At 50.8% G+C, this 25,201-nt stretch overlaps 1 protein-coding gene across 5 annotated transcripts; it reads right to left on the reverse strand.

The window, feature by feature from the left end:
- MOB3C (MOB kinase activator 3C) lies at positions 1-24,628 on the reverse strand. 5 transcript variants are annotated; one of them, XR_010029028.1, is made up of 6 exons: positions 23,889-24,192; positions 23,250-23,420; positions 16,394-16,893; positions 7,080-7,282; positions 2,832-3,895; positions 1-2,280 (listed from the first exon to the last, which is right to left on the reverse strand). XR_010029028.1 is itself a non-coding variant. In XM_063166049.1 (6 exons), the coding sequence occupies exons 4-6, from the start codon at positions 16,809-16,811 to the stop codon at positions 3,866-3,868; spliced, it is 651 nt and encodes a 216-aa protein (XP_063022119.1). In that variant the 5' UTR covers positions 16,812-16,893; positions 23,250-23,420; positions 23,889-23,944; positions 24,554-24,628; the 3' UTR covers positions 2,415-3,865. The 5 variants fall into 5 exon arrangements, 4 of the variants coding, with proteins under 4 accessions (XP_063022119.1, XP_063022121.1, XP_063022120.1 ...); XM_063166049.1 differs by lacking the exon at positions 1-2,280 and adding an exon at positions 24,554-24,628 and having other exon boundaries at positions 2,415-3,895; positions 23,889-23,944; XM_063166051.1 differs by lacking the exon at positions 1-2,280 and adding an exon at positions 24,554-24,624 and having other exon boundaries at positions 2,415-3,895; positions 23,250-23,413; positions 23,889-23,944.
- Positions 24,629-25,201: the final 573 nt, after the last annotated feature.

The raw sequence follows: 25,201 nt of genomic DNA on the forward strand, positions 1-25,201 counted from the left end.
TTCAGGGTTTTCCTGACATTTATGAGTTGTTTGTCCTTCCCTGACCTGCATGATTGAACCTGCCCAACCAGGCTGTGTTAGCAAAGCCATCACTCCTCAGAAAGTAAAAGCTGCACACATTCAAGAGAAGCACTCTTGTAGCTAGTTGTGAAAGTCTTTTGAGTCATGTTATCTCAGTTCCAAAAGAGTGAGCAAGGAATTAGCAGTGTATTGAGTGGAATTAACCTTACCTAGTGTTATTAACGCATCTCATCCCTTTCTGATCTTGAGTGGATTCATGGTCATCTTCCAGCACAGACAGATTTTGAACCCTTGGAAACAATAGATTCTAGTTGTCTTCTTTTTTGCTCTTCCCCAGACTTTTCTTACATTTGATAAACTTTTACCAAGAGAGGAATATCTCAGCCCAGATCATGTCGTGGTTATTGTGAGTATTGTCCAGCCTTAAACTCAGGAGCCACCACTCAGACCAGCAAACCCTCCACCACCACCCCATGTCCTGCCGGAGGAGGTCAGCCTTGATCCCTGCCTATGCCTGGCCAAAGGCAGTTTGCTTCACTGGCTGAGCCCAAGCCCTCTCCATGCCACATCCCTGTGGCAACAGGGACAGCTGCCATTATGTTCCACAAAGCCCTTTTTCTCCCATCCAAAGCTATTCCTAAATTCCTCAATGTCTGCAGATATTGTCTAGCACAGTCTGTCCCATGCCAGCCTCTACCTGACCTGGTGACCAGCACCACAGACTTTTGATCAGTTCCAAAGGAAATGTTGGCTGCAGAGACGAAAACCAAAATCCTGGCAGTAGCACATCTGCCCTTCATCAGAGGAATCCAGGAATTCTGCACAGGGACAGATGAGTCCAAGCACCTGGCAGGCAGCTGAGCAGATGAGTCATTTGAGGAGCTGGGGCTGACAAGTGATATGTGCATATTTAATGTATCCCAGGATTCCTGTCTGCTTTCAAATGGCTCAGGGATGTTTGTTGAGGCTCTGGGGATTTGGAGCTTCACAGGCACACTTGAGACTCATGAAAGGAGCAGTTTGACTCTGATACTTATCTCAGCACTTTCTGCTTCATAAATATCTCAGGCCTTAAAGTCTCCAGGCTGGGAGGCACTCAGATAGATGAGGATCTGGGGAATAGTTCAGTGTTTTGGGGAGAAACAAAAAGATCTTTCTGGCAGTGAATGATCTCCCTGTCTCCTTTCTAAACTGATTCCAGAGTTATTGAGGACAGTTGTCACAGCATAATCATGAACTTTATTTCCTTGGGTAAACCAGATTTAAAAGGGAGAGAAATGAAAAAAAATCCCCAAAAACACCACAACAAGACCTTTGAAATTCTTTGTAAATTAGTGCTTGAGATGAGGCTGTGAGTTGATCTTTCAAAAATAGTGTTTTCTGTTCCCCAGGAATCTATAGGAGCTCCATGGTGTGGAGGAGATAAACAGGAAGCAGTCCCAAAGCAGGAAGGTTGAACTCCTCAGGCATGGGTTTGAAGCACACTTCGCTTTTGCAATTCATAGTGAATAAATTACTTGGTGGAACTCATTGCCTCAGGGCTATGGGGAGGACAAAAATAAAAGCCGGCTTCTGTGCTTCATTTATTTATGGAAATTATTTACACCAAGTCTTGTCTAACCAAAAAAGGTTAACATTTTCTCTCTGGGTACCTGTTTGCTGACTCCACCATTCCCTAGGATTTTGTTTTCCGCAGTCTACTTTGAACCTCCCAAGCTGCAAATTGTTGCTCTTGGTCACCGTCTCACAATATTCCACTGCTGAGAAGAGCTGGACTTTGTCATCCTTGTACCTCAGCTGGAAGTAGCTGTAGGCTGCTATCAGTTCATGCCTTAGACCCTGCTGGTGAAACAGCTTCTCCATAATTCCAACATTCCCAGCTGCCAGAGGGTGCTGTGCATTGAGCCCAGCCAGGCTTCACTCCTCAGGAAAGCAGAAGCTTCTTGACCAAGCTGTTGTCAACTCATGCTACACAAACAATTTGTGCAGTTCTGATTTACGTGAAGAGGCAGGAACACGGATTCCAGGATACACAGCTTTGCAAAAAATAGTGAAGCTCACCACCATGGATAGCTGGGAAAATGCCTTCAGGGGAATTCTGGTGCAAAGCCTGCAGGGGGAGGATGATGGCCAGCAGCACTGGCCTGGGTTAAGCCACTCTCTGAGATGCAAGCCAAGGTCTCAGCATGACATTGGGATCCATCAGTGCTGCAGCTCTCAGGGGAAAACCACTGTGCAAGTGATCCTTGTTCATTAGGCCTGTTAAATACAGATGGATCAGGGAAGAATGAAGTACAGCAGGCTTATTAATGTTTCTTTAATTAGTAACAGAACAAATATGTTTGGATTTTGATTATTTTACACAGAGAATATTGGAATGATGCATCAGGTGGTTTTGTGTCCATTTTGCTCTGTTTTATTACCATGTAAAAATATACATCTGGTACACAAGATTTAAAAAAATATTTTCACAACAAAATAAGTGCTTTGAGCACTAAAAATTCACTTGTGCACATTAATGTTGGCCTAAACATTTACATTTTCTAGCCACATCCCCTCCCTATCCCAAAAGTGGGCAAACCCCAGACTATAAATATTATCTGTGTCAGATATAGAAAACTTTCCCAGAAAAAGAACAGGAAACATAAACATAAAAATTATGTGGCTCAGATGAATTGATTTTCACTCCCCCAAAACAATAAAAAAGGAAAAATAAAAATATTTTTGTCAAAATTAAAATGGCACAAGGAACACAACACTAATTATCAGACACTGCAAGCAGAAGGGGAGGAAATTTTGAGACATGATACCTTTTGGAGGAGTAATGGCACAGACCAGGAAGCAATAGTAAGCTTGCAGATGGTCAAAAAGGTTTCAGAATCACAGAATATTGGGTTGGAAGGGGACCTTGAGTGCAGAGTAGTGAAGATATCTCTTATGAGTCCTTCTTCACCTGCTGGAAGGTTTGGTTATGGAAAACCAACAGTTTCTATAACCAGCATTTGCCCATCTTGAGCCAAGACAACACTTCGGGAAATGCTGACGTGTTGAAAATGTCGTTTTCTGGCAAGGGTCTCTTCCCACCAGTTTTTGAGACTTTCTCAGGTAGTGTGTGCTGATCACACTGAATAGTGACCTCGTTCACCTCCTCAGCCATGGGGGCACTTCCCATTAGTCCAAGCACTACTGGATGCATCTTAGAACATCATCAAGTCCCTTCTTCCAAATGTGAAAAATCTCTTGAAGGGAAAAACGGTCCCTTTGGTAAAGCATGAATTAGGGCAGAAGGAGACATTCACAGCTCATGGTTAAAAACAGCACATCAACAGCTAACCATGTGAAGGCAGTGGGATGAAATGCCACCAGCTCTGCAGGGCTGATCTCAGGTGTTACCACAAACCCACTGCCTGTGGGAAAGGTAACACCTGGTAGCCAAGGTCACACCTTCTCACAGGGCAGGAATTGATAATGAAACATCTGAAGATCAATGTAGCTGAGGACAAAACAAGAGGGAAAGTTGCTGAAAATTTGATGTCAGATTGAGTCTTAGAAATCAGAGTGTGCAAAAGTAAACCAACTTGCCTCATTCTCCAGTAAGTCAGTAGCTTTCTAAAACAGGAACCATACAACAGGGATTGGTATCTATTAAAAGAAGAAAAATCTGTCCAGAGGTTCTTGAAAAACTTAGAATTCAGTCCTGGCCTGAAGAGGCACTTCTGCAGTGTTCATAGGTCAGTGAGCTGGAATGCCCAGAGCAAGTCCTAGGGAAGAGGTTTCCCACCACAGGTCTGTCTTGTCCCACCAGACTCTGAGTGATCCAGCTGAGTTCATCTGCCAGGAGACTTCAGTGGCAAATTCGTTCTGTCATTTCTTTCTGCATTGAAGGAGGAGAGAAAAGAAAGAAACAGTAAGTGCAAAAGACAGGTTGGAGTAGTGTGACGTGTCAGGCAGTTTGGGAGGTGTCCAAAACCAACCCAGGGAAACAACCGTGGGAGTCCTGGGGAGCCTTCTGGTGTTTCCCATGAGAGCCCTCCTGGGAACTCAGCTGCCTCAGCAGCTCCATCCTGGCACTCTCCCCCGTCTCTGTGGCACAAGGTTATTTTGGCTGTGCCCTAGCCTTGAGAGCAGTCCAAGGAAAGAGCTTTGGCTGAGATATTGAAAGATGAAGGTCCTGCTCCTGGCTCAGCTGCAGAGCAGCCACACAAGGTGATGAGACTCTCAGAGCCCTCTTTGCAGCCTTAGGAGATGGGACACGGAGCAGCTCCCTGCTGTCACTCCAGGAGCTGACCACAGCTCACCCAGAGGACCTGTGGTTTCAGCAGGGATCCCACAGTCACACTGAAATGCAAATGAGTGCTAATAACAGGGCCACAGGAAACCTCCAGCTCTGTTTGGGATTACAGACTTTTCTTTAGCCAGAATGGCATCATGCCAGCCACACTAGGAAGGTGTCCAGCTTTCAGCTGGTGGAAGATGGTGTTTGTCCTTGCCTTGAAAAGCTCAACTAGCATCTTGTAAATTCTGAAGTGAGGAAAGTGTGATTCTGGTTCACTGGGTTCGTGGCTTGTGAATCTGTGTGCCCACAGATTGGTCTTCCTCGTGCACCCCAGGGGAAGGTTTGCACATTAAAAATAGATTGGAAGTAGGACTGATCTGTGGAGAAGGAAGATTGCAACTCTGATAAAGAGGAACTAGGAAAGGATGATGAACCTTGAATAACCCCATAAAAGTTCCTTTAGTTATATAACCAAGGGAGACAGAAGCAGCAAACTCTGATTTTCAGTGCTGAGAACTTTGTTTTTCAAATCCATCAGGGATGGTGACAAAGAGGGTTTTCCTGTAGGAGCAACATACAAAATCACTTGAGTTCAGAATCTGGCCATCAAATGAAAAGTAGGTGCTCTGCCACAAAATCACTTTGCAAACAGGAAATGTTTGCAAACATCTTGAAAGGAAAGGAAGAGGGTGAGAGGGCTGTGCACATCCTCTTGCAGCAGCATTGCACCCACCCCGCTAGCACAACACCAGGCACACAAGCAGCCATGAACAGGGGGCACTGCAGTGACCAGAGGGCTGATAAGTCACCAGTGAGCTCCCCAGACCAGCCCCAGATGTCCAAGGCTTTTCTCACACCCAGGAAATCCCCACAGCTCTGCTTTAGAGCATAACCAGTGGAGCCCTGCCAGTGCTGCAGCCCAGCACCACGAGCTGCCCTCATCAAGGAAGCAAGTGCATGGCTTCCCTCTGGCCCCATCTTCCCTGATTTACTGAGAGAGTGAATCGCTGCCTTTTGCTAGTTCTGCCATACAAAGGATCTCATTCTCAGTTCCCAAGATTTGCAGCTAAGAAATCACATCCCACAGAAGCTTGACAAAAGGGAAATTGAAGCTGCAAAGGGAGGTTCAGCCAGGAGAAAGCTGAGAAGTCTGTCATGGGATTCATGGGGACTAACTAAATGCAAGGTTAGGACAGCTGTCTGGGCTGATGAGGCAGCCTGGTTGCAGGACACTCATACACACCTAAAGCAGCTCAGTGCCTGAGGGGAGGAGGCCCTTCCTCCCCCCTGGTCCTTCCTCTCAACCCTGTGGTTGGTTCTGCTTGAGGCTTGGATGGCAGGCAATGAGACACAGATAGACCAGGGGCAAATGTGTCTCATTTCCTTGTAGTTCAGCAGTGGTTGCATCACAGGGAAAGAATCTGTTCACCTGAGATTTATGGAGACCCATCAGTCATCTCATGTTGCATGTGAGTCACTGGCATTGAAAGCCTATTTAGCAAAGTCAGCCTCTGCCTTGGCTGCCAGCTGTTAATTATTTACATTAGCAAGCAGCAGTCCAAGGAGATGACACCTCTGTGGACTGTACAGCAATGCTGAAGAGGTTTGTCATGAGGAACACTGAGAGAGGACAGGCTGATGCTGAGCTGCCATTTTATGGAGCTGAGGGCTATTTTGATAATATACGTTACAACTGAATTCTACAAAATAATTAAAGTCGATACTGTTGTCATTCAAGTCCCCCCTAATTAGACCATCACCTCTCCATCCCCTTAAATCATAATTAGAGCAGATAGGCCGAAAAATGACTGAGACAAATGAAAGCAGAGGAGCAAAGTGCTTAGCACTTAGGGGCAAGGGCATCTCCCCCACCTTCAGATCTTAAGTAAGCAGCTGGGACTCTTCTCAGCTCATTCTTGGATTATTATATCCTCTTGGTCTTCCCTGACTCTCTGCTGCTGAATATAGCCTTTTCTCAAGCACAGCCCTTATCACAACATGCCAAAAAAAACCAGGGTTTCCTATTAATTGTTTCCCCACTGCAATATGTCCTCCCTAGGTCAGACTACACTCAACCTTGTCTGTGACAAACCTGCTTCTCTTACAAAACCAACTGTGCATTTTCTGCTTTATGAGCCCTGGGCTGTCTGGCCTCTGCTTCCCACAGATCCTGCTGTTGTCAAGGGCTCTCACCTCCTGCCTGACTAATTGCTTCCCAAGGGAGGCTGTAGGGAAGCTGGGAGGTCCAGTGAGGGCTCTCCAGCATGGCCTGGACAGCTGTTGTCTGAAGCTGTGTGTCCTATCAGGGCTTGCCTTCCCTGCAGCCTCAGTGTAATTCACACTAGCATCTCAAGCAGGGAATGTTAAAAGAAAAGCTGTGGAGAGGAGACTTTGGCTCAAATCTGACTCCTGGAAGCCAGTTGGGCACAAGTGGCTGGAAACAGTTTGATGTGCAAATTGCATTAGAGCTACCAAGTCACCGTGGGGACACTACTCTGTGGGGTCCTGAGGGTATTGAAGTTCAGTTCACAGACATAACAGCAGAGGCAAAGGTTAAGAAAGGATCAGTGGTTTCCTTGGTGCTGCTGGGAATTTCTCACTCAGAGAACCAAGGCTGATGGTCCCAGGACAGAAAACATGACTGTCTGTCTGAGGTAGGGTGGCCAAGAGAGTCCAGAGAGGGTCAGCACTGCTCGGAGTCCAGCCCCAATCCAAACCTACCAGTGCTGTGTCCTGCCCACACCACTCACCCACCACCTCCCCATGGCAGGGCAATCCTTACCAAAGGCTCCAGCTCCCTGTGGTCAATGAGGCTGAACTCCCTGATGAAATAGTAGAAGTGCTTGTAGCAGGTGTTGACATGAGCCTCAGCACCCATGTTGATGATGCTGTCAAAGTGGTGGATGTAGACATGGACAAAGACACGGAAGAGGCGGGTGAGGATCTTGGTGCAAACTTGCTGGAACTGCTTGGGGAAGGGAACACCTGCAAAGCAGAAGCAAATTGGAAGCCATATGAACACTTTTTAAAAATAAACCAGTTAGCATTTAAAGTCTCTGTCATGCTTGACAGGCAGTCATAGATGACAAGGAAGGAGAGCCTTGGCTAATGCCAAGAGTGACACTGGGGCAGTGTGCCATTGAGCTCTTCTCACATATTCCCTCATTGCCCAACCAGCAATTTCACACGGGCATGGGCTCAGGATGTGGAGAGTTGCCATAGGAGAGAAAAAAGAGTGGGTTTTTTTTGAGGAGGCTGCAACTCTCCACATCTGGCTCAATCCAGAGGAATCTGGCAGAAGATCCTTCTGCCCCTTCTCCCTGCCTTTCCGTACAAGCCTGCACAGGCACAATGTAAGTCAAATTGTATTTACCCAGGTCCATGAACAAAGCCAAACCATCTGCCACCAGAAAACATACCTTCCTCTGAACCCAAAAGCATGGCTTGCACTGTTTTCCTTCCTCCTCACACCCTCACACATCACTTCTGATGCATCAGCAGAAATGGGTGGAGTTTCTACCTTTTTCCTGATCCTTATTTCAATAAAATGTCTCATTAAATCAGGAAGAAAACAGCCCATCTTAAAGATGTTTAGGTTTTCATTTCATTGTGCCTGTATAATCCTCAGATACCCTCATAGGCTGGGACCCACCACATCTGGCTCTGTACTTTCAGCTTTGTCCCACACAAGGACACACTGTGGGATATTTCTATCCTTTTCAAAACACACTGCTATCACAATGAAAATCTCAGGGTGTGATTCCATCAGTGCTAGCAACCTTGGGGTAAATCTCTAAAGGAAACATGGCTTTGAAACACTAAACTTTTTGGGTTGTTGTTTTGTGGGGTTTTTTTTTTGTGAAGAGGAGAATGAAACAACTGATATTTGTTTTCCTGAGGCTTCTTCCTCTCCCCAGAGCAATTCAATGCAAATACACAAAGAACAAAATAAAAACCTTCCTTCCCACGGTTATACCAGCCTCCTCCCTCAGCTTCTTATTAATGCAGCACATAACCTCTTGAAAATCCTTCCAAACAAACTCTGCTCAACCATAGCCAGCTCACACATTCTGTGCACAGGAAAGCATCAGCAAGTCTCTTAGCTAAAAAATTAAAAATGGTAATTTTATCTTTGAATCTTTCTCACCAGCCTTGCTAGGCAATTAAAGCTGGTTTTTTTCCCCAAAGGCTCCCGCAGTTTTGTTTCCCAGCAGCAGTGCCGAGCCCCTCTCCTCTGTGGGTGGCAAACACAAAGGTTCTGTCCTTCCTTCACGTGTGGAGCCTGTTTTCAGTCACCAGGGCTGGGCAGGTGTTGGGTTTGGAACTCGTAAAATAATATTATTTTTGGTCTAAAGCAGAGTCACCCTGAGCACAGCCCAGTCTCCCTTTCCTACATGCACACTGTTGGAGCAGAGGGTAAGGTTAAAGCATCTGTGCTCATCCCACATCTGGATGTCCCAGCCACCCTTTGGAGAAGGACACAGACCTTGGCTCAGCATCACACAGAGGTGGTTTTGAGACTGATTTGTGGACACTAATCTGCATAACCACAAGCACACTGCAGCCCCAGGGCTGCTCCTGCAGCAGGGACCTCAGCATGACCTGTTTCACCACCAGCTCTGGTAGAACCCATTAGGACTTTTCAGGAAAGGTGTTCACATCTGGCAAAGTACAACTAGGCTGTCCCTATGCCAGCACCTCAGAGATGTGACTGCAGATCTGCCTCTGCCCAGCACCCTTGGCTACAGAGCTCTCCTTGCCTGCTAGTCTGACACAGGCAGGGAGCAGAGAGCCCTGCAGGTTCCCCTGCAGGCAGGAGGGACACAGTGCTTTTTGAGCTTTCTGACCTGAGTGAGGATTTGCTGAGCAAATAAAAGCTGGAATCACCCAGCTGGGGACTCAGACATGCCATTAGGTTGGCCCTGCAGACCAGCTTTGAAGAACTGGTTAAGAAACTTTTTTTTTAAAATAAAGCTGAGCACAGCAAATAATTATTGGCAAATGCACATTTCTGGGCAGTGGCTGGGGAACTGGACACATTGTCCTGGACAGCCTGTCATCTCTCTAGGACCAGAAGAAGCTGGGATCTCAGCAATGACCAGGAGCACACAGGAAGGCATTTTCTGCCTTCAGTTTGTCACCTGTCCCAGTCACCAACTATCTCCCTGGTCAAAGCAGGCAGTGAGGGAGAAATCCAAGCTGACCATCACTGGGAATTTATTGCCAAACTGCAAACAGTGATAGTGAAGGAAAGCAGCAACCCTCAACCCAGTCCTGAGCTGAGAAGGAAATAAGCTCAGAGAGTGAACAGCAGATCAAACAGATCTCAGGCTCCCAGGGCTGACAGCACCTATGGTGCAGATGTCAGATGGGCCACCTCCAGACATGGCAGATGGTGACAAGTGGCTTTCCACAGCTTTTGTCCTGAGGTTAGCCCAGAATTGTCTTGTCTCATACATCTGTCACCAGCAAGTCCTCATGGACATGCTGGCAGCTGAGAGACTTAGAGAAGTAACACCTCCAGCTGCATTCTGGGTTCTCCAGAAGCAGCTTTTGTATCAGAAAACAGAGATTTAGCTTAAATCACAGAATCAAAGAATAGTTTGAGTTACAAAGAATCTTTAAAGGTTAGCTAATTAAAATCTCACAGTCATCAGCAACTATGTGAGTTGTTGAACTCCTAAACCTAATGATGTATGGAAAGATACCATCAGGCTGCCAGGACCTCCAAGCTCACTTCTGGGCTACCCAGCCACTGTGTTTCACACGAACCAGGATCATCGGAAGCTCCCCGGAGCTGAGGCTGAGCTGCCCTTCTTTGTGTCCATCACCAGGTGTCAGTGTGCGGCTGTCCCCTCCAGGCACGGCCAGGCTGCAGCGGTGGCTGCCTGTCACTAATGTCACTAATTTCTACAGGTCCCATGCCAGGACATCCCCCTCATTGAGGTCCTTTGGGATGGCTCGGGTCCGGCTCTGATTCTTTCTCCCCACAACACCCTCGCTTGCACACCTGCCCAGAGAGGCACAGCAAGGTCCTGTTTCCTGTCCCCATGCTGCAGCCAGGTCTGTCTCCTGTGCCAGGATCCTCAATACAGGCCAGAGATGCTTGACTGGACCCTGCATCTGGCACAGGGCTCCGTGCCAGCTGATCAAAGCACTTCCTCTCGGGAAGGAAGCAGGGCGGATATCTGACATGCAGATTGCCTCTGCCAGCAGCGGTGCCTCGCTGCTGATTGCCTTGGACTTGGAAAGAAACCCACAGCAGCCCCAGCAGGCACTGGCCATGCTGGTGGGGAGCTGGAGAAACACCCCATCCCCTCACCCAGAGCTGAAAGAAGAGACTCTGCAGTAAAGGCTGCCTCTGAGAGCAGCAGAAGGATCCGGCATGAACGCGGCTTGCCCCGGGTCAGCGCCGCTGCAGCGGATGTCCAGCAGACAGCACATGTGACATCCTCCCCAGCACGGAGGGGACACAGCCAGGGCAGGCTGTGCCTCCTCCCTGCAGCCAGCACGTCCCAGCCAGGGGACAGCCATGGCACAGGGATCTGTGGCCACACGTGCCCCTCCTGCCCGTGCAGGTGCTCAGCCTCACACTGAGCTCACTGCCGTTCCCACCAGGGCTGTTCTGGCTCCTGGGAGGGGTCACTGAAACAGCGACCTTGGAGTGATGGGGCCCCTTCCCCGTGCATGGAGGGGGACAGCTGCTCCCCACAGGGCTCCCACCTAGGAGTGGGACACTGGTGGCCCTTGCTCAGGGAACTTGCTCCATCTTGAAGGTGGCACATCGTGACACAAACCAGAGGCAGTAGCAGATGGATGAGACAGAGGGATGAGTCCAGTGGGACAGGCCCTGCATGGCTGAGGTGTCCTCTTAACAGAAATACAGCAGGCCAGGGGAAAGTCAGGATGGACCTCCAGGTTGGACAAATCACCCCAACAGGGTGACACTGCTTGGGTTTGCTTCTCCCTCCCCAGCCCTGAGCACCTGCAGAGACCAAAAAACACCATCCCAGCTCATCCCATTGATAGTGGTCTGACTGCCCTAGGGGAGCAGAATATCACAAAACCCACCCGGACTGATTTAAAAGCACTGAAATTACATTTACATTTACTTTCCAGCAACCTTGGAGAAAGCAGCAGCAGCCCCCAGTCTGGCAGGGAGCAGCCCCCCTTTGACTCTTCTTGCATGATGTTTGGTTTAGATATTAGGAAGAATTTCTGCTCCAAGCCAAGGCAAAAAGCTGTAAGTACAGCAGGTACAATTTCACTCCAAGCAGAGTGACTCACAGCCCTAAAATGAATTGGCACCTTTAGTTTGTCTTGGACGTTTTGTTTGAAAATCCCAAGATATTATTTAAAGCTCCAAGGAATCTGTTTTCCCCACTCTGTGCTGATTGCTTCAAAACATAAGGCAAGCATGTGTAAAAGGAAATGAAAATGAGAGGTAACAAAGTGCCTGTGCTTAGGGTAAGGGACTGCCAAAGGATCCTGGATCTTTCCTGCCATCTCCTATCCCCAACACTTGTGCACCAGCCAATTTAATTTTTTCATGGTGAATCAGTACTGGAAAGCAATTTTGCTTCTTGGCAATTGTATTTTTTTCCTCTGCAAATGCAGTAATTCAGTGAACTTCGCGATGAATTGTTGTTGTTATTTCTCAATTTCATTTTGGCCACCGTGGTGTCCAGTGATTCATTTTTCCTAAAAATAAGTGTTTAAAGCCCTGTTTAAAACTAATGGCATGATGGCAGCTGCAAGCTGGTGTGGTATTAATTTTGGAAGAAAAAAAGCAGGGGAAAAAAACCTCAACAAATCATGTAAAAAAGAGCCAGCTGAGAGAACACCAATAATTAGCTGAATTCTGAACATTTTTCTCCTGTTGTTATGGCAAGAAAGTATCGGATAATTTCGCACCAGGTTTTCTCTGGTTTTTATAAGTGTTCTGGGACTATGCTTGAATGACAGGTTTGAGTTTTGAACAGCTTTCCAAGAACTGTTACAAAACCTCCCATGGCCGGTGCTCTGTTGAGCCACGGGCAAATCTGGCGGAGAGCACGGGGTGCTTCCAGCCCTGGGGCTGCTCCAAACCCTGTGTCTGCACTCATCCAACAGCAGCGAGGCTTCAGCAGCCACCATGGTGCTGGTGGAGCACACCTGGCCTCGTGCAGCCAGCCTGGTGCTGGCCTGAGCAGTGCAGACACAGCCATGGAGCCTGGAGACCCACCCAGCCATCCCTGCTGCTCAGCACGGCACTGCCCAGCAGCAGCTCCCTGAGACCAGGCACCAGAGGGCACAATGATTACAGGGAGGAGAGGAGATTTCCCAGCTGGTAATTTGTTCATGGATGTCCACTCACTGAATAAATCTACTGATATAGTTTTACCAGCTGGTGAAAGTACACCTGTAGAATCATTTATTCATCTCCCCTGCGTGGGGAAAATGCTTGCTCTCTGTTTAAATGTATTTTTCAGGACAGCTACATTGGTTGGAAGAGTGGAAACAAAGCACTAGCACACACCAGATGATATGGGTTGTCTGGAAAGGCTGCAGCTCCTGTAGATTTATAGTCACCAGGCTGGCAGAGCTCAGGCCATGCAGGGATTTGTCTCATCTTAACTGGCTGACAAACAGTTTCCCACTCCAGAGAAAGGATTAGACAGTGGCATGGAGCCCTGCAGGTAGATTTCCCTGGGCATGGGGAAGACACAGAATCTCTCCCAACCCTTGCTGTGGAATGCAGGGGGCTTGGCAGCCCCCCAGACCTGCTAATAATCTCCACCATAGTGATTTTCTGCTGGTGCCATCCCAGGGCTGCAGTACTGCTGGTTAACTCTGCCAGGTCACAAACTGTCTGCTGGTGTCGGGCTCCCTTCCTGCCCTGTGGGGTGCCAGCTGTCCCTCTGGCCTCACTGCAGAGCTGCCAAGAGCTCTGTATCACACAGCTTGGCTAAACCAAAGGTGTTTGTCACTCTGCTCCCCTCCCACCTCTGACTTGTGCTGGAGGAGCAGATGCTTTAATGTGCAAATCAGCCCAGCTCTGCTCTGGTCGCTGCAGCTGTGACCATTTACCCCAGCCAAGGGGTCCCCTGTGAGGCCTAAGGACCCTCTGAGCCCACAAATGAACCATCTCTACTCATTTCTAGCTGAGCCCCTCACTCTGGGGTGAAAGATTTCCTCCTCTGACCCATGAGATGCCTCTCAATTGTCAGGAGCCTAGCAGCAATCATGAACTGCTTCAGGCTGTGTGGCTCTTGGATGCAGGAGGATGCTGAGGTTAGCCTCCAGCAATGTTTGTGAGTTTGGGGAACACTTGCTGCTTCTAAAAACAAATTTAAAATGAAAAAAGTCTGTTTTGTCTGCGGTCAGGTGGCCTTAGCCAGGGAAATCTTTGTGCTGGGACAGCTTTACTGCACATGGCAAAGAGGGGCCAGGAGGGGAAGCTGAGCTGCACACAGCCCATGAAACACTGAGACAGTGGGCAGCTGTGCCCAGGAACCTCTCCAGCACAAGCAGGAGTGAAACAAACCTTCAAGCTAAATCCATCTCTGCTGCTAACATCCAAGAGTCTCACCACAACTCCAAAGCATGACATTTGTAATTTCCCCTCATCACCTCATCAAGCTCTTTTCCTCTCCTTAAAACAGCTCACATCTTCTCTGTGTCCTCTCAGTGCCTTATTCTCCTTGTCCTGGATCTTTTCCCAAGGGCTTGCTCTTTAGGAGAGAGGTTAAGCACCTCTGTTTGGCCACCCTGGCCACTGTCCCTAAGTCCCCCATCCTGGCCAGCCTCCTCTGTCATCCAGCGCATTTCCCTTCAGCCAAACACTCCATCTTCTGAAATGCCAGAGCTGCCAAGTAATTACCAACGAGCAAGGCAGGCCAGTGAAAGGCAGATAATTGGGGACACACTGATGACAAAGTGCCACCAGCTCCCTCCTCCCTCTGCCTCCCCCAACAGCCTTTCATGTGTTTTAGAGTGCCACCTCAGCCTGAGCTCCTTTTCACTTGTGTGAGGCCAACACCACCAAGACATGCTGACACAGAGCCTGAAGTCAATCAGGGGACATGAGGGTCCCCACAACAAAAGGGCTTGGAAAAGGGACCCCAGGAAAGCCTTGGAAGAGAAGAAAATGGATTTGACCCATGTTCATCTACAGTCATCCTGGATCTCACCCAGAACTGCCCCTAAACTGAAATGAAAGGAGAAATGGAAACCAGCCATCCCTCCCATGTGCACAACTCAGACGGAGAAGTGCCAGAAATGAAGTGAAAACCACCAGGACCATGACTGTGTTTGGCTTTTGTACCTCAGAGACAGAGATGTGGGAGAGCAGGGGGTGCTGCAATGTCCCTCCCATGGCTGGCTGCTTTTTGAGGTGTTAATACTCCCTGTGCACCTTTACTTCCCAGAGCAGTGTCAAGCAGCATCACATCCCAAATCCTACCTGAAAGGCCTGAAATTGGATCAGGACACTCCTTTCTGGCTGGAGGGAAAGCAGAGTAAAACAATGCTTTTAATGGCATGCAGATCTTCTCCTTGGGGACAAGCCACCTCAGGAAGAGGAACACCTACCCTGCTCCCTGTGGCTGCTGTCTCACCCCTCAGCAGCAGCCAGAATGACCAAGGACTGTCCCCAGCAGGGCTGGGACTGCTGGCCCAGGGTATCCTGCACTGACAGCCACACCTCCAGCCTCCTCTGTTCACTGCAGGGCATGGACACCACTGTGCCCACGAGGGAAAGGTGCCTCCACAGCACAGGGAATGCCCTGGTGAGTCCCAGGGACTGCCTGTCCCACACACCCCAAAGGCATCATCCTGCCTGTCCTCCAGCATGAGCAGGGGGCACTGTGCCACCCTGCCTGTCCAGATCACCAGCAAGGGGAAGAAGCAGTGAGTGCCTGCTGCTCTGGGTTTCAGGGACTTGTACCACCCTCACTCCAGGCAAAGCCAGAGCAGATCAGGGGTCTGGAGCTGTCACCCCATCCCAAAACCAAAACAGTTTGGCACAATCAGGCTGCAGGCACTGCCTGCCCTCTTGCTTGCAGAGACTCACAACCCCTCTCAGGCTCCCAGGGCCAGAGACTTTCCTTAAAAAGACACACAGCTACATGTACAGCACAGCCAAATGGGGCTGCAACAGTGAGTAATGCCAGTAATCCCACACAGACCATTTTCCTCAATGTTTCCCAGCACATTAATGAAAATCTTGACCATAAGCTGCACTGATTTCATAAAGCTCTGTCTGCTTGGCAAACAAAAAAGGTCAAGCAGACTTGCAAAGCTATGCCTTTCCAACCCCAAGCTACTTAAATCTTTTTTTTTTTTGCACTCAAGTAGTTTCACATTCTGTCTGAAAAACAAGTTCTCCAAGGCATGACCTGAGACTCTGGAAGCCCCATCAGCTCCAACCCTTGAACTCATCTCTCCAAATGACAAAAAGCAGCTAAGTAGCAACTAATATCAGCCTTGGCAGCTGCTGAGCATTGCAGTCAGCAGCAGAGAGGTCAGTTTGAAAGCTGTGCTACCTTTGGCAGCTGCTGCAGGCAGCTCTTTTTGAAGAGGTGTATCTTACACCCTGGGCCTTGGCAGTGGCAAGGCCACGTCCTAGGGACATCTCTGCTCAAGCAGTGCCTCAGCTACCTGGCAAAATGTGAGGTCTAATCAGGGCTTAGATGGAAAGGGGCTGAGGAGCGAAGCAGCAAGGGTTGGATCTTGGGACCATGAACCTACATGGAAAACCAGAAAGAAACTGAGCTGATTAGTTTAGAGGAAAGCAGGGATGTGATGACCACCTCTAACCAGCTCCGCAGCTCGGCCTCTTGAGGAAAGGCAAGGAAGCTAATGACCTACAAGCCTACATTTCTCACAAACACAGAATAAGTTCAAGCAAAGAAAAGGAGAACATTGTGTTCCCCATCCCCTAGTGGTAGGGTGAGAAATCCCAAACTCAGTTTGGAGCAAAAGGGTGTGACACTGAGAAACACCAGGAAAGGGAAACACCACAATACTTTGAATCACAAAGTTCATCAACACCAGCTTGGGAACCTGCACCGGTAACAAGCCCATCTTTCCTGCAGGGAACCAGAGCCCACTCACCTATCCTGGTGGGGAAGACGTCCTCATTGTTAATGAGCATCTCGATCCAGTCCATCAGCATGCACATGTACTGTGGGGCCGACAGCTTGGTGGGCTTCTTGTACTTGCTGTCATCCTGCCACCTGTACTCGTACTTGAGCCCGCCGGACATGATGGGGCAGCTCCTCTCGGTGCAGTACTCGGACATGGTGCCGTAGATGAGGTTGATGCGGTTGAAGAAATCCACCACGTGCACGGCGATCCAGTCGTTGATGCTCTCGCCAGGAGGCAGCTGCACCACAGCCTTCAGGTCCAGCCCAGACTTGAGGGAGGCCTGGGCTTTCTTGTACAGCTCAAAGCGCTGCGTGCCCGGCTCAAACTTCTTCCGGGGACGGAAGGTTTTGTCTTTGTTGAAGACTTGCTTGAGACACAGGGCCATTGTGGGCAGGGCCAGCCAGGGTGAGGGCAGAGGCTCAGAGCAACATGGAACCCAGGGCTGGGGTCTTCAGGGATGGAGGTTTCTGGGAGGAGAAGGAGACACATTTCAGTCACACATGAAGACAGCAGCATGCGTGGACACACTTGCAGGGGTTTGCACCACTGACCCCACTGCTCTGACAGCACGTGGGGACACAGATTTGGAGTGAGCTTCTGACCCCTTCACACCCACCAGGGTGACCTGGAGCAGCTGCTGCCACCTCACACAGCAGCTCCTGCCACATGTGCCCCATGCAAGGCAGAGACAGAGCCCTCCTCCCTCCTGAGCACCCCAGGAGTTCACCAGGCTCCAGCCAACTTCTTCCTTCCACACTTTTACCAACAAGTGCTGCAATAAAGTGAGAGCCGTGATATCAGCAGAGCTCACCAGTTCAGGCAGTCCCACTCTGGTGGCCTTTCCCTCTCCTGGCAAAGGAGAAGCATCTCTTTCCCAGGGACTTGTCAGTACAAACAACCCCTGACCCTGCAGCAGCGGCTGGCAAGCGAGGCCCCGGGGACCGCGCTGCGACCACAGCTGGCTGCTGGTTCACACAGCCCCAGAGCCAGGATCAATGGGAAAAGGGGGGATTATTTCTGTTGTTCTGCCTGGTGTGTTTGTCCAAAAGAACAAAACCCACATCCGAAGGAGGGAAACGCAGCCCAGCACAGCAGAACAGCGCTGCCAGGATGCCGCCGGCTCTCCCGGCATGCACACAATGCACACGGCAGCCCTTGGTGGTGCAGCTGATGATCCAGGGGACTCCAGGGCTCAGCAAAGTGCTGAGCTCACCCCTTCCTGCCCAAGAGCAGCAGCACAGATGAGGCCTGTATTTTCCTTTTCCTCCTTGAAATGCAGTGGAAATCCCATCCGCCCAAGGCTGTCCTGGACAGGCTGGAATTGTGTGTTTTGTTACCTGCATTAATCACCAGTGGTGTTAATGTGAGACCAAGGCCTCCTTGTGCTAAATGCCTTGCTGAGGCTTAGGGAAGAGAAAGTCTTCCAACAGCCTCCCCCTGATGGGAAGAGATGGAGAAGCAGTTAAGAAAAAGGAAGGAAAATATTTATGGAAAAGGGAAGTGACTGACCCAAAGTCACGAGCAGGAGGGAATGGTACAAACCTTGGATGAACATTCATCATTAAAAAGATAACTTTAGCCAAAAGCTTGTTGTTTAAATTCTATTTCCTAAACTCAGTCCTGAGCCTGAGGCAGGTCCTATTTTGTGATCAGCTAAACATCTCTCAAGTGAAACCCTCTGCTCCCCGTAAGGCTTACCCCAGAGTCATCACTGGGAGGGAGCAGCACCTAGTGATCATGCCAATGCCTGCAGCATCTGCCTGCAGGGATTTCTGCACTGCAGCCAGCACATGCTGCCAAAGCCCTCTCATGGATGCACGCCCTGGTGCTGGTGTGAAGCCCAGCATGAATGCCATTAGTGCACAACCACAGCCTTTCCCACAGGCTGGAGCCAGAGCTTTGCCACTCTTACACAGCTCGCAGCACAGCGTGAGCCCCACCACGTTCTGCTGTACCTAGATACAAAACCCTGTGTGTTTTTAGGTGCTTTCTGCCCCTCAGAGGGGGTCACAGCCACCACACAATGTTATGCAGTATGACTTCAACACCAGAGTATTTACAGACCTTCCCCATCTCATGTGGCTGGGTGGGATTTCAAGAGCCACATCCCTGTCACCCTCATTTATTTTTGGGCAATAACTGGGGGCTGTTTCTTGGACGCTTTTTCTTCCCTGCTCCAAGCAACTGGCTCCAACCATGACAAAGAGCTTGTTTCCCACTTCAGAAAAGAGCACAATCTCTCCAAAATGCCAGCCAATGCAGCCAGCATGATGTCATGACTCCTATTTGTCCCTCAGGAATGGCCTGTGCTACAGCAATCCCCATGGATCCCATGGGAGGCCAGGGGACTCTGGGCACAGTGAGGCTCTAAAGAAAAGCCCTTATCCAGGACTTCCTGGATTCCACATATTCAAGCACATCCTGTTGATAACACCTCTAAAAAAAGCCTTCTGGGGAGTTTGCTAACACATAACACTCTCAAAGGCATGTGTGCATACATACATATATATTTATCTATAACCACTGCAAGAGGGTTCCTAATTTGGTAATGGAGGAAGTGCTGGGATACCCTCAGGATGAGGCACTCAGCAGGCTTTGCCCACAGTGCAAAGTGGGAATGATGGGGCTGAGCAGTGCCTGGCCCTGCAGCCAGGCTTCCCTGGAGTTTCAGCAGGGGAAGTCATGCCAACAAACATTTCTCTGCGTCACCATTTCTGCTGGCCTTGGCTCCATCTGCTCTGCTTCAGGAGCTGTTGCTGTCTGCACACTCCTCCATGCAGAGACTGGGCTGTTCCATGGTGATGAGCAGCCACCCTGGCAGGTGACATCCCATCAACCATGTCACTTGCAGGGGCTGACAGCAGTGAAATCAGTTCTCTTTTAGTGCCCACGCTGCAAGTCCTCCGCAAATATTGAACCACTGGGAAATAAACATTTCATCTGCTGAAGCCAGACCTGTAACTCATCTAAAACTGCATCCCTGCATCATCCACAGCTGGATCTCTGCGCTACTCTCACTCATCAGGCAGGTGGGAATGTGCTTTGTGGTTCAGCACCATCTGAATAAAACACCAGTTCCAAAAAAAAAAAAAAGGAGCAACAAGGTTGTTAAACATCTGCCAGATGTTTTACTACCATGCATCTGTTTGAGTGGGAATGGAGAGCAAAACCCATTGCTGCCCAAGTGCTTGGAGCTGACCTGTCCCTGAGCCTGCAGGATGCCAGCATGGCAGCACAGCCTCTCTGCTCCCCAGGCAGCAGTTTTCTTTTCAAGATCCTCACCATCACCACTATCAAATCACCAAGTCGTTAAAAGACCTTGTTAATCTTTACTGGAGAAAAAATGTTCTCCAGAAATTACATTTAGCACAAAGCCAAAAATACATGCTGGGATTAATGACCTGAAGAAGCAGAGAGAGGCACTGAGCCAAAGAACACATTTGTCCTCTAGCTCACTTCAAAGCTTTCACTGCCCAGAGGCATCAATGTAGAGGGAGCAGTGGTGGCCAGGACCAGGAGATGAGACCCCAGCTCTGGCCCTTGCAGATGGGGCACTGAGATGGGATGCACCATCTTGGAGCAAACAGGCTTTGCAAAGTCACCAATGCCTCAGATTCCCCTCAGGCAGAGACTCAGCACCCACCTGTTTTCTGGGAAGAAAACCAAAATCCTTTGTGAATGGACCCAGACACAGCCTGAATCTAACTAGTGGAAAAGGGCTCCAGCCAATGCAAAATCAGATTTTCCAGGTTTCCACCTTCCTGCATACAACCTGACTGGTGCTCTTCCATCATTGACCAAGTATTTGGGACAGATCCATGTAAAGAGATGGAAAATGGGAAATCTTCCAAGGTTTATGGTGCAAAGTTCAGCTAAGTTTGATGTTCAGGGCTGTCTGTTCCTAGAAATCATGCTGTGGTGCACTGGGGCTTGGGGTGGGGCAGGAGATCCGTCCAAGTGCTAATCTCTGCTCAGCCTGCCTGTTTTGGGAAATCCTAAGGGCAAAGTGTTATCCAGCAAGCTCAGGCAGCAACTTCCTACAACATGATCATACAGGTCCCGCCCTGGCCGGTGCCACGGCAGCAGCCTGCAGCTCCCTGCCTTCAGCTCCCACTGCAAAATCAAAGCTTCCCAAGAGGAACCTTGGCAAAGGCTGCAAACCCTCCTCCCCACGCCACAGTTCCCATCACAGGGTGCTGCTGGCACGCCAGGGGTCCACAAACCCCTTTCTGAAGCATCTGCAAACCCCCAAATCAAACCTCATACGCTTGGGAGTGGACAAGGAGTGAAGCAGGTGGAGCTGGAGACTCGCCCTGCTGTCACCCTGTGTCCCCACAGAGGATGGTTGGAAGAGGATGAGTGAAGTTTCTGGGAGGACAGAGGCTGGCATTTCCCACGGGACATCCACGCTGTGGCGTCCTTAGTGCTCACCCCCCATCCATGCTCCCAAAATAGCCTTGGCTTTGCGGAGCTTGGCTACAAACCCAGCTGAGTGGCCACAAATCCCATCCCCGTCCATGAAGGCTGCTGGGCTTCACTCCTACCCCTGTTTTTGCTGCTGGCTTCAGTCCTGCTGGTTTTAAAAGCGGCAGCAGAAGCAAAACTCAGTGGGGTTTAGCAAGAACCAGAAAAGCACAGGGTTCAGCTGTGCAAGGACAAGGCAGAACCACTGCTGGGGAGGTAGCAGGCACAGACATGTGAAAAATGGATGTCCTAGATTGCTGGCAAGTCCAGAGATGAAAGGAAATTAACTGGATGGGAGGGATGCAAGTTCAGGGTCAGACTTAGGCGCTAATTTCAGGTTTGAGGGATGGTTTTGTTTTTTATCTAAACTAGCTTTCTTTCTTTCTTACTTTCTTATCATTTGGAAACCACAGAGGAACACAACAAGGCGAGGGCTTTGTTGTAAATTAAAAACAACTCTGAAGGATCTGTTTAGAAACGACAAAACAAAAAGGAAGAGCAGGCAGAGCTGTGGGAGTGTGCCTTCCTCCTCACAGTCCTGCAGGCATGGGGGCAAGGTCGCCAAAGAAAACCTCTGGGTTTGACCCTAAATAAGCTTTAGTCAGAAAACCAGCAGGGAGGATCAGATAGATGCACTGTCAGACTCCAGGATGGTCACAGTGCTGCTCCCTGCCTCAGTGTCCCCAGTTTCAAAACTGATCTCCCTCCCCAGGCTCCCTTTATATTGAGGGCTGCAACAGCAGAGGCTTCAGGGGAAAGAGTGCTTTGCACGTGTCTCTGGGAAGCACTAACAACCACGAAGGGTAAGGAGAGAGGAAAGCTCTGACACCAGCACCTCCCATGCTCCAGAGCCAAGTGCATCCTCCCTGGATCCACCACAGGACAGTGACACCCTGGCAGAAGCATCTGCCTGGAAACTGCTGTGTTAGCAGCACACTCCAACCCTCGTGGGCAGTGCTACCACTGGGGAGCACAATGAGGGGTCCAGCACTGTGCCAACCTGCAGGGAGACTTCAGCTCCCACTGCTTTGAGAAGAGGCCAAGGAGGCAGAGCACAGACCTGTCCAGCTCCAGGCACCAAAGAGCAAAATGCAGGTTAATTATCACATCCCCCTCAGGCTTCCCCAGGGGATCTTGCTTTTGGGGCACCCAGATATCTACTGCTTCTCTGCTTTAGGGGATTCTCCCCACCACAGGCAGTGTCAAAGTCCCACCCAGCCCCATCCCAGATGGAGGAGAAGGACAGCATCAGCTCAGCCACCATGTGCCAGAGCCCTGAGACAGACAGACAGCCTCCAGACAGACAGTCTGCCCAGAAACCTGCAGGCCCCATTTGGCTTTTCACTGCTCTAGGAAGCCTCACTGCCTGGCTGAGGAGTTAGCAGCCCTGTCTCTGAGCTTCCCCTCAAGCCCCAAAGTCCAGATGCAGTTTAGTCTTCAGCCTGTCCTAGAGCATCTCTGCAACCAGGGCTGCTCCTTGGGACTCATGTCCCAAAGACTTCTCCCAGGCAACCCTAAACTGCAGACACTGCAGCCCTGACCCAGCGGGGGACTGTGGGCAAATGGTGCTTCCAGGGAAGGGAGCACACACATTCCCTCTTTTTACAAGCCTTTTCAGCCTTGTCATCATCTAAGGCAGGGGGGCTGAGGAAGGAGGGTGCTGGGAGCAGAGTCCTGGGGCACTGGCCCCACTCCCTCTGTGCTTCCTGCTGGAGCCAAGCCCCAGCTGGGCTGTCCGTGAGAACGGGGTTATTGGCTGCTGCTCCCAAATATAACCTAAACGATAGAACATTCCAGGAAATGAGCCAAGGCAGAACGCCGGGAGGGGGATCAAGGCCCAGCACATGGGCTGGGGGAACTTCAGAGAAGCCCTGGGCTCTCAGCAGCATCTCCCTGCTGCCAAACCTTCCTTGTGCAAACTCCCCTGGTGCTGCAGAGACCCATGAGAGCATCCATGAGCCCAAATCCCTGGAGCAGAGCAGGACTCAGGCCCCACGCTCCAGCTGGGGACAGCTGCCAGCGGGAAGCTGTGCTGGTGCTTCCCCCAACTCACATGGTGCTTGGAAATCCCCAGCTCGTGAGAAACAGACCTGGATGGCTTCCAGGAACGGGGCTGCTTACACCCGCCCTACAGACGTCCCCTGCTGTTCCCCTGCTCTGCCCTGCTCCTTGCCTGCCTCCCTGCCACACCACCAACAGAGCAGCAGCTCTCTGGCACAAAGGCACCAAAAAAGCTTTTCCCAGCTCACACAAGACACCTCCAAGCAGAAAAGCAAAGCAGCATCTCTCGAGGTTAGAGGCAGCATGTCCCGTTCATTTTAGGCATGATACCCAGTGGGGCTGGGGGCGTTTGGGGTACCTCATTCCTGGGAGCTGAGATCTCACTGCTACTAGCAGTAACTTGCTGCCAGCCCTGAAAACAAGTGTCCAATGGCCTCAGTGGTGTCCAACAGCTCTGGTTCAGTCCCAAGGGTGATTACTCCGTCGTCAGAGCCGTAATTCCAAACACCGGGAGCTCCAGGCCTGCGAGCTCAAGGAAGAAGACGAGAGGAGATAAACCAGCTGCGGAAAACCCATCTCCGCCGCTTGCTCTCACCAGTTCCCCCGCCCACAACTTTCCACCCTCGCTCCGACACCGACACCGGCAAAGCCGCTGCGGGGGCTGTCCCGGCCGGGAAAGGCGTGTGCTGCCTTCCCCTGCCTGTCCCCTGCCCCCAGGGACCCCTTTCCCAGCGCACCGCCGGTCATTCGCACGGATCCCTGCCCAGCATCCCCCAGACCGGGGATCCCCGTTGGTATTTACACACAGTGGGTATTTACACGCTGGCTGCCGGGCTGGGACACCCCGGAGGAAGGGGAAGAGCCTTCTGCAGGCGTCCATGGCCCGGCTGGGCGAAGAATTGCTCTTTCCTAGGCTAATGCCAGCGCAGGTCTCGCCAAAGCCCCCCAGGAGCATCCTCAGGAGTGCGGTGCTGGCTTTTTACCTCCCAGGACTCACCTCATCCCCCGGCACGGCGGCTTCCACTCTCAAATCCCTCCGCTGCACTTTGGGCTCTTATTCAGGAAAAGGAAAAAAAAAATTAAAAAGATACAAAGTCCAAGGCCGGCTCTCTGTGGGGACTGCTGGCAGTTTGGGGATGGCAGCAGCAACAGCGGCAGGGAGAACCGCCTCGCCCCAGCGCTCACGGGGGTTTCGTTAGAGAAGCCGGGGCCGAGGGTTTTTCTCCGGTCAGTGATGTCACATCCTGACCCTGCCGGCAGCTCCAGCTGTCCCTGGAAAACCCGCTTGGATGCGGGCCTGCCAGCCCCAGCATCCGCCGCCGTGGGCTCGCAGGTTCCCGGGTGGGCGCTCACTCCCAGCCGCGCCCTCGCTCCATTCCTGGGCGCTGAGATCCTTCTTGGCTGGTAGCGCCGTGCCCCTGGCTAGCTCCGGCTTTCACCGGACAGCACGGAGCTGGGAAGCGGAGATGAAATCCCGGAGTGTTTTCCCCTCCTCCCCCCGTCTTTTCACAATCCCTCTCCCTTCATCCTTCCCCGCTCTGCACACACACACAAACAGCCGGGGGTTTCCATGCCAGGCCAAGCTGGACGCCATCCAAAACAGAAATGCCGGAGAGGGGAAAAGAAAGAAAGAGAAAAACTTTCTCTGCACAGAGCACTTACTTTCCGTTTCTCTCGGAGGTGGGGTGAGTTGTGAAGCGCGCTGCGGTATTTAAATGCTGCTCGGCAAAGGCAAGCCCGAGCCAGCACGCTCGGCGCCGGCAGGAGCGGCCAGGCAGCGTGGGATGGCTTGGCAGGAGCGGGGATCTGCCGTGGGGTCAGAGTCCCGGGTGGGGCGGGAGCGGCGCCGGGCACCCCACGGGTGTCGCGGCAGGGACAGGCACGGCGTGGCCCTGACACCGCGGTTCCCTTCCGGGCACGGTGACGTGTCGCTCCCCGGGGATGAGATGTGTGATGCTCTGGCCTCGCTGAAACGCCTGCGATTGTTTGGCAGCGGGACAGCTCCAGTGAGGGAAGCGCTTCTGGCCTTTCTCACACATGAGTGTTAAACTCGGGTCTAGGCGAGCTGGGGAGCGGGGCACAGGGCAAGGGGGGTGTGGCTGATGGGCACTTTGCGTACAGCTGGAGGGTTTAGCATGAGGGTTTGATTCCCGAGCAGCAGGATGCATCTCTGCAGGATCCATACTCCTTTGCCAGAACACAGCTTCTCAGCTGCAGGTGATGCCAGGGTTTGCTCTTGAGGCACAATATTCAGAGGTAGACTTTAAAATTAAATTCATTCAGCAGCCTCCCAGACCAGCCAGCCACGAG

Source organism: Melospiza melodia, chromosome 11 (genome assembly GCF_035770615.1).
Source record: "Melospiza melodia melodia isolate bMelMel2 chromosome 11, bMelMel2.pri, whole genome shotgun sequence".
Taxonomy (NCBI): Eukaryota; Metazoa; Chordata; class Aves; order Passeriformes; family Passerellidae; genus Melospiza; species Melospiza melodia.

Excerpts from the sequence above, each read along its gene's own strand:
- MOB3C (XM_063166049.1), bottom strand. The coding sequence starts at position 16,811 with ATGGCCCTGTGTCTCAAGCAAGTCTTCAACAAAGACAAAACCTTCCGT. Across the intron at positions 7,283-16,393 it reads CGTCTTCCCCACCAGGATAG|GTGTTCCCTTCCCCAAGCAG; the intron begins GTGAGTGGGCTC and ends TCTGCTTTGCAG. Across the intron at positions 3,896-7,079 it reads ACAGGGAGCTGGAGCCTTTG|AAAGAAATGACAGAACGAAT; the intron begins GTAAGGATTGCC and ends CCTTCAATGCAG.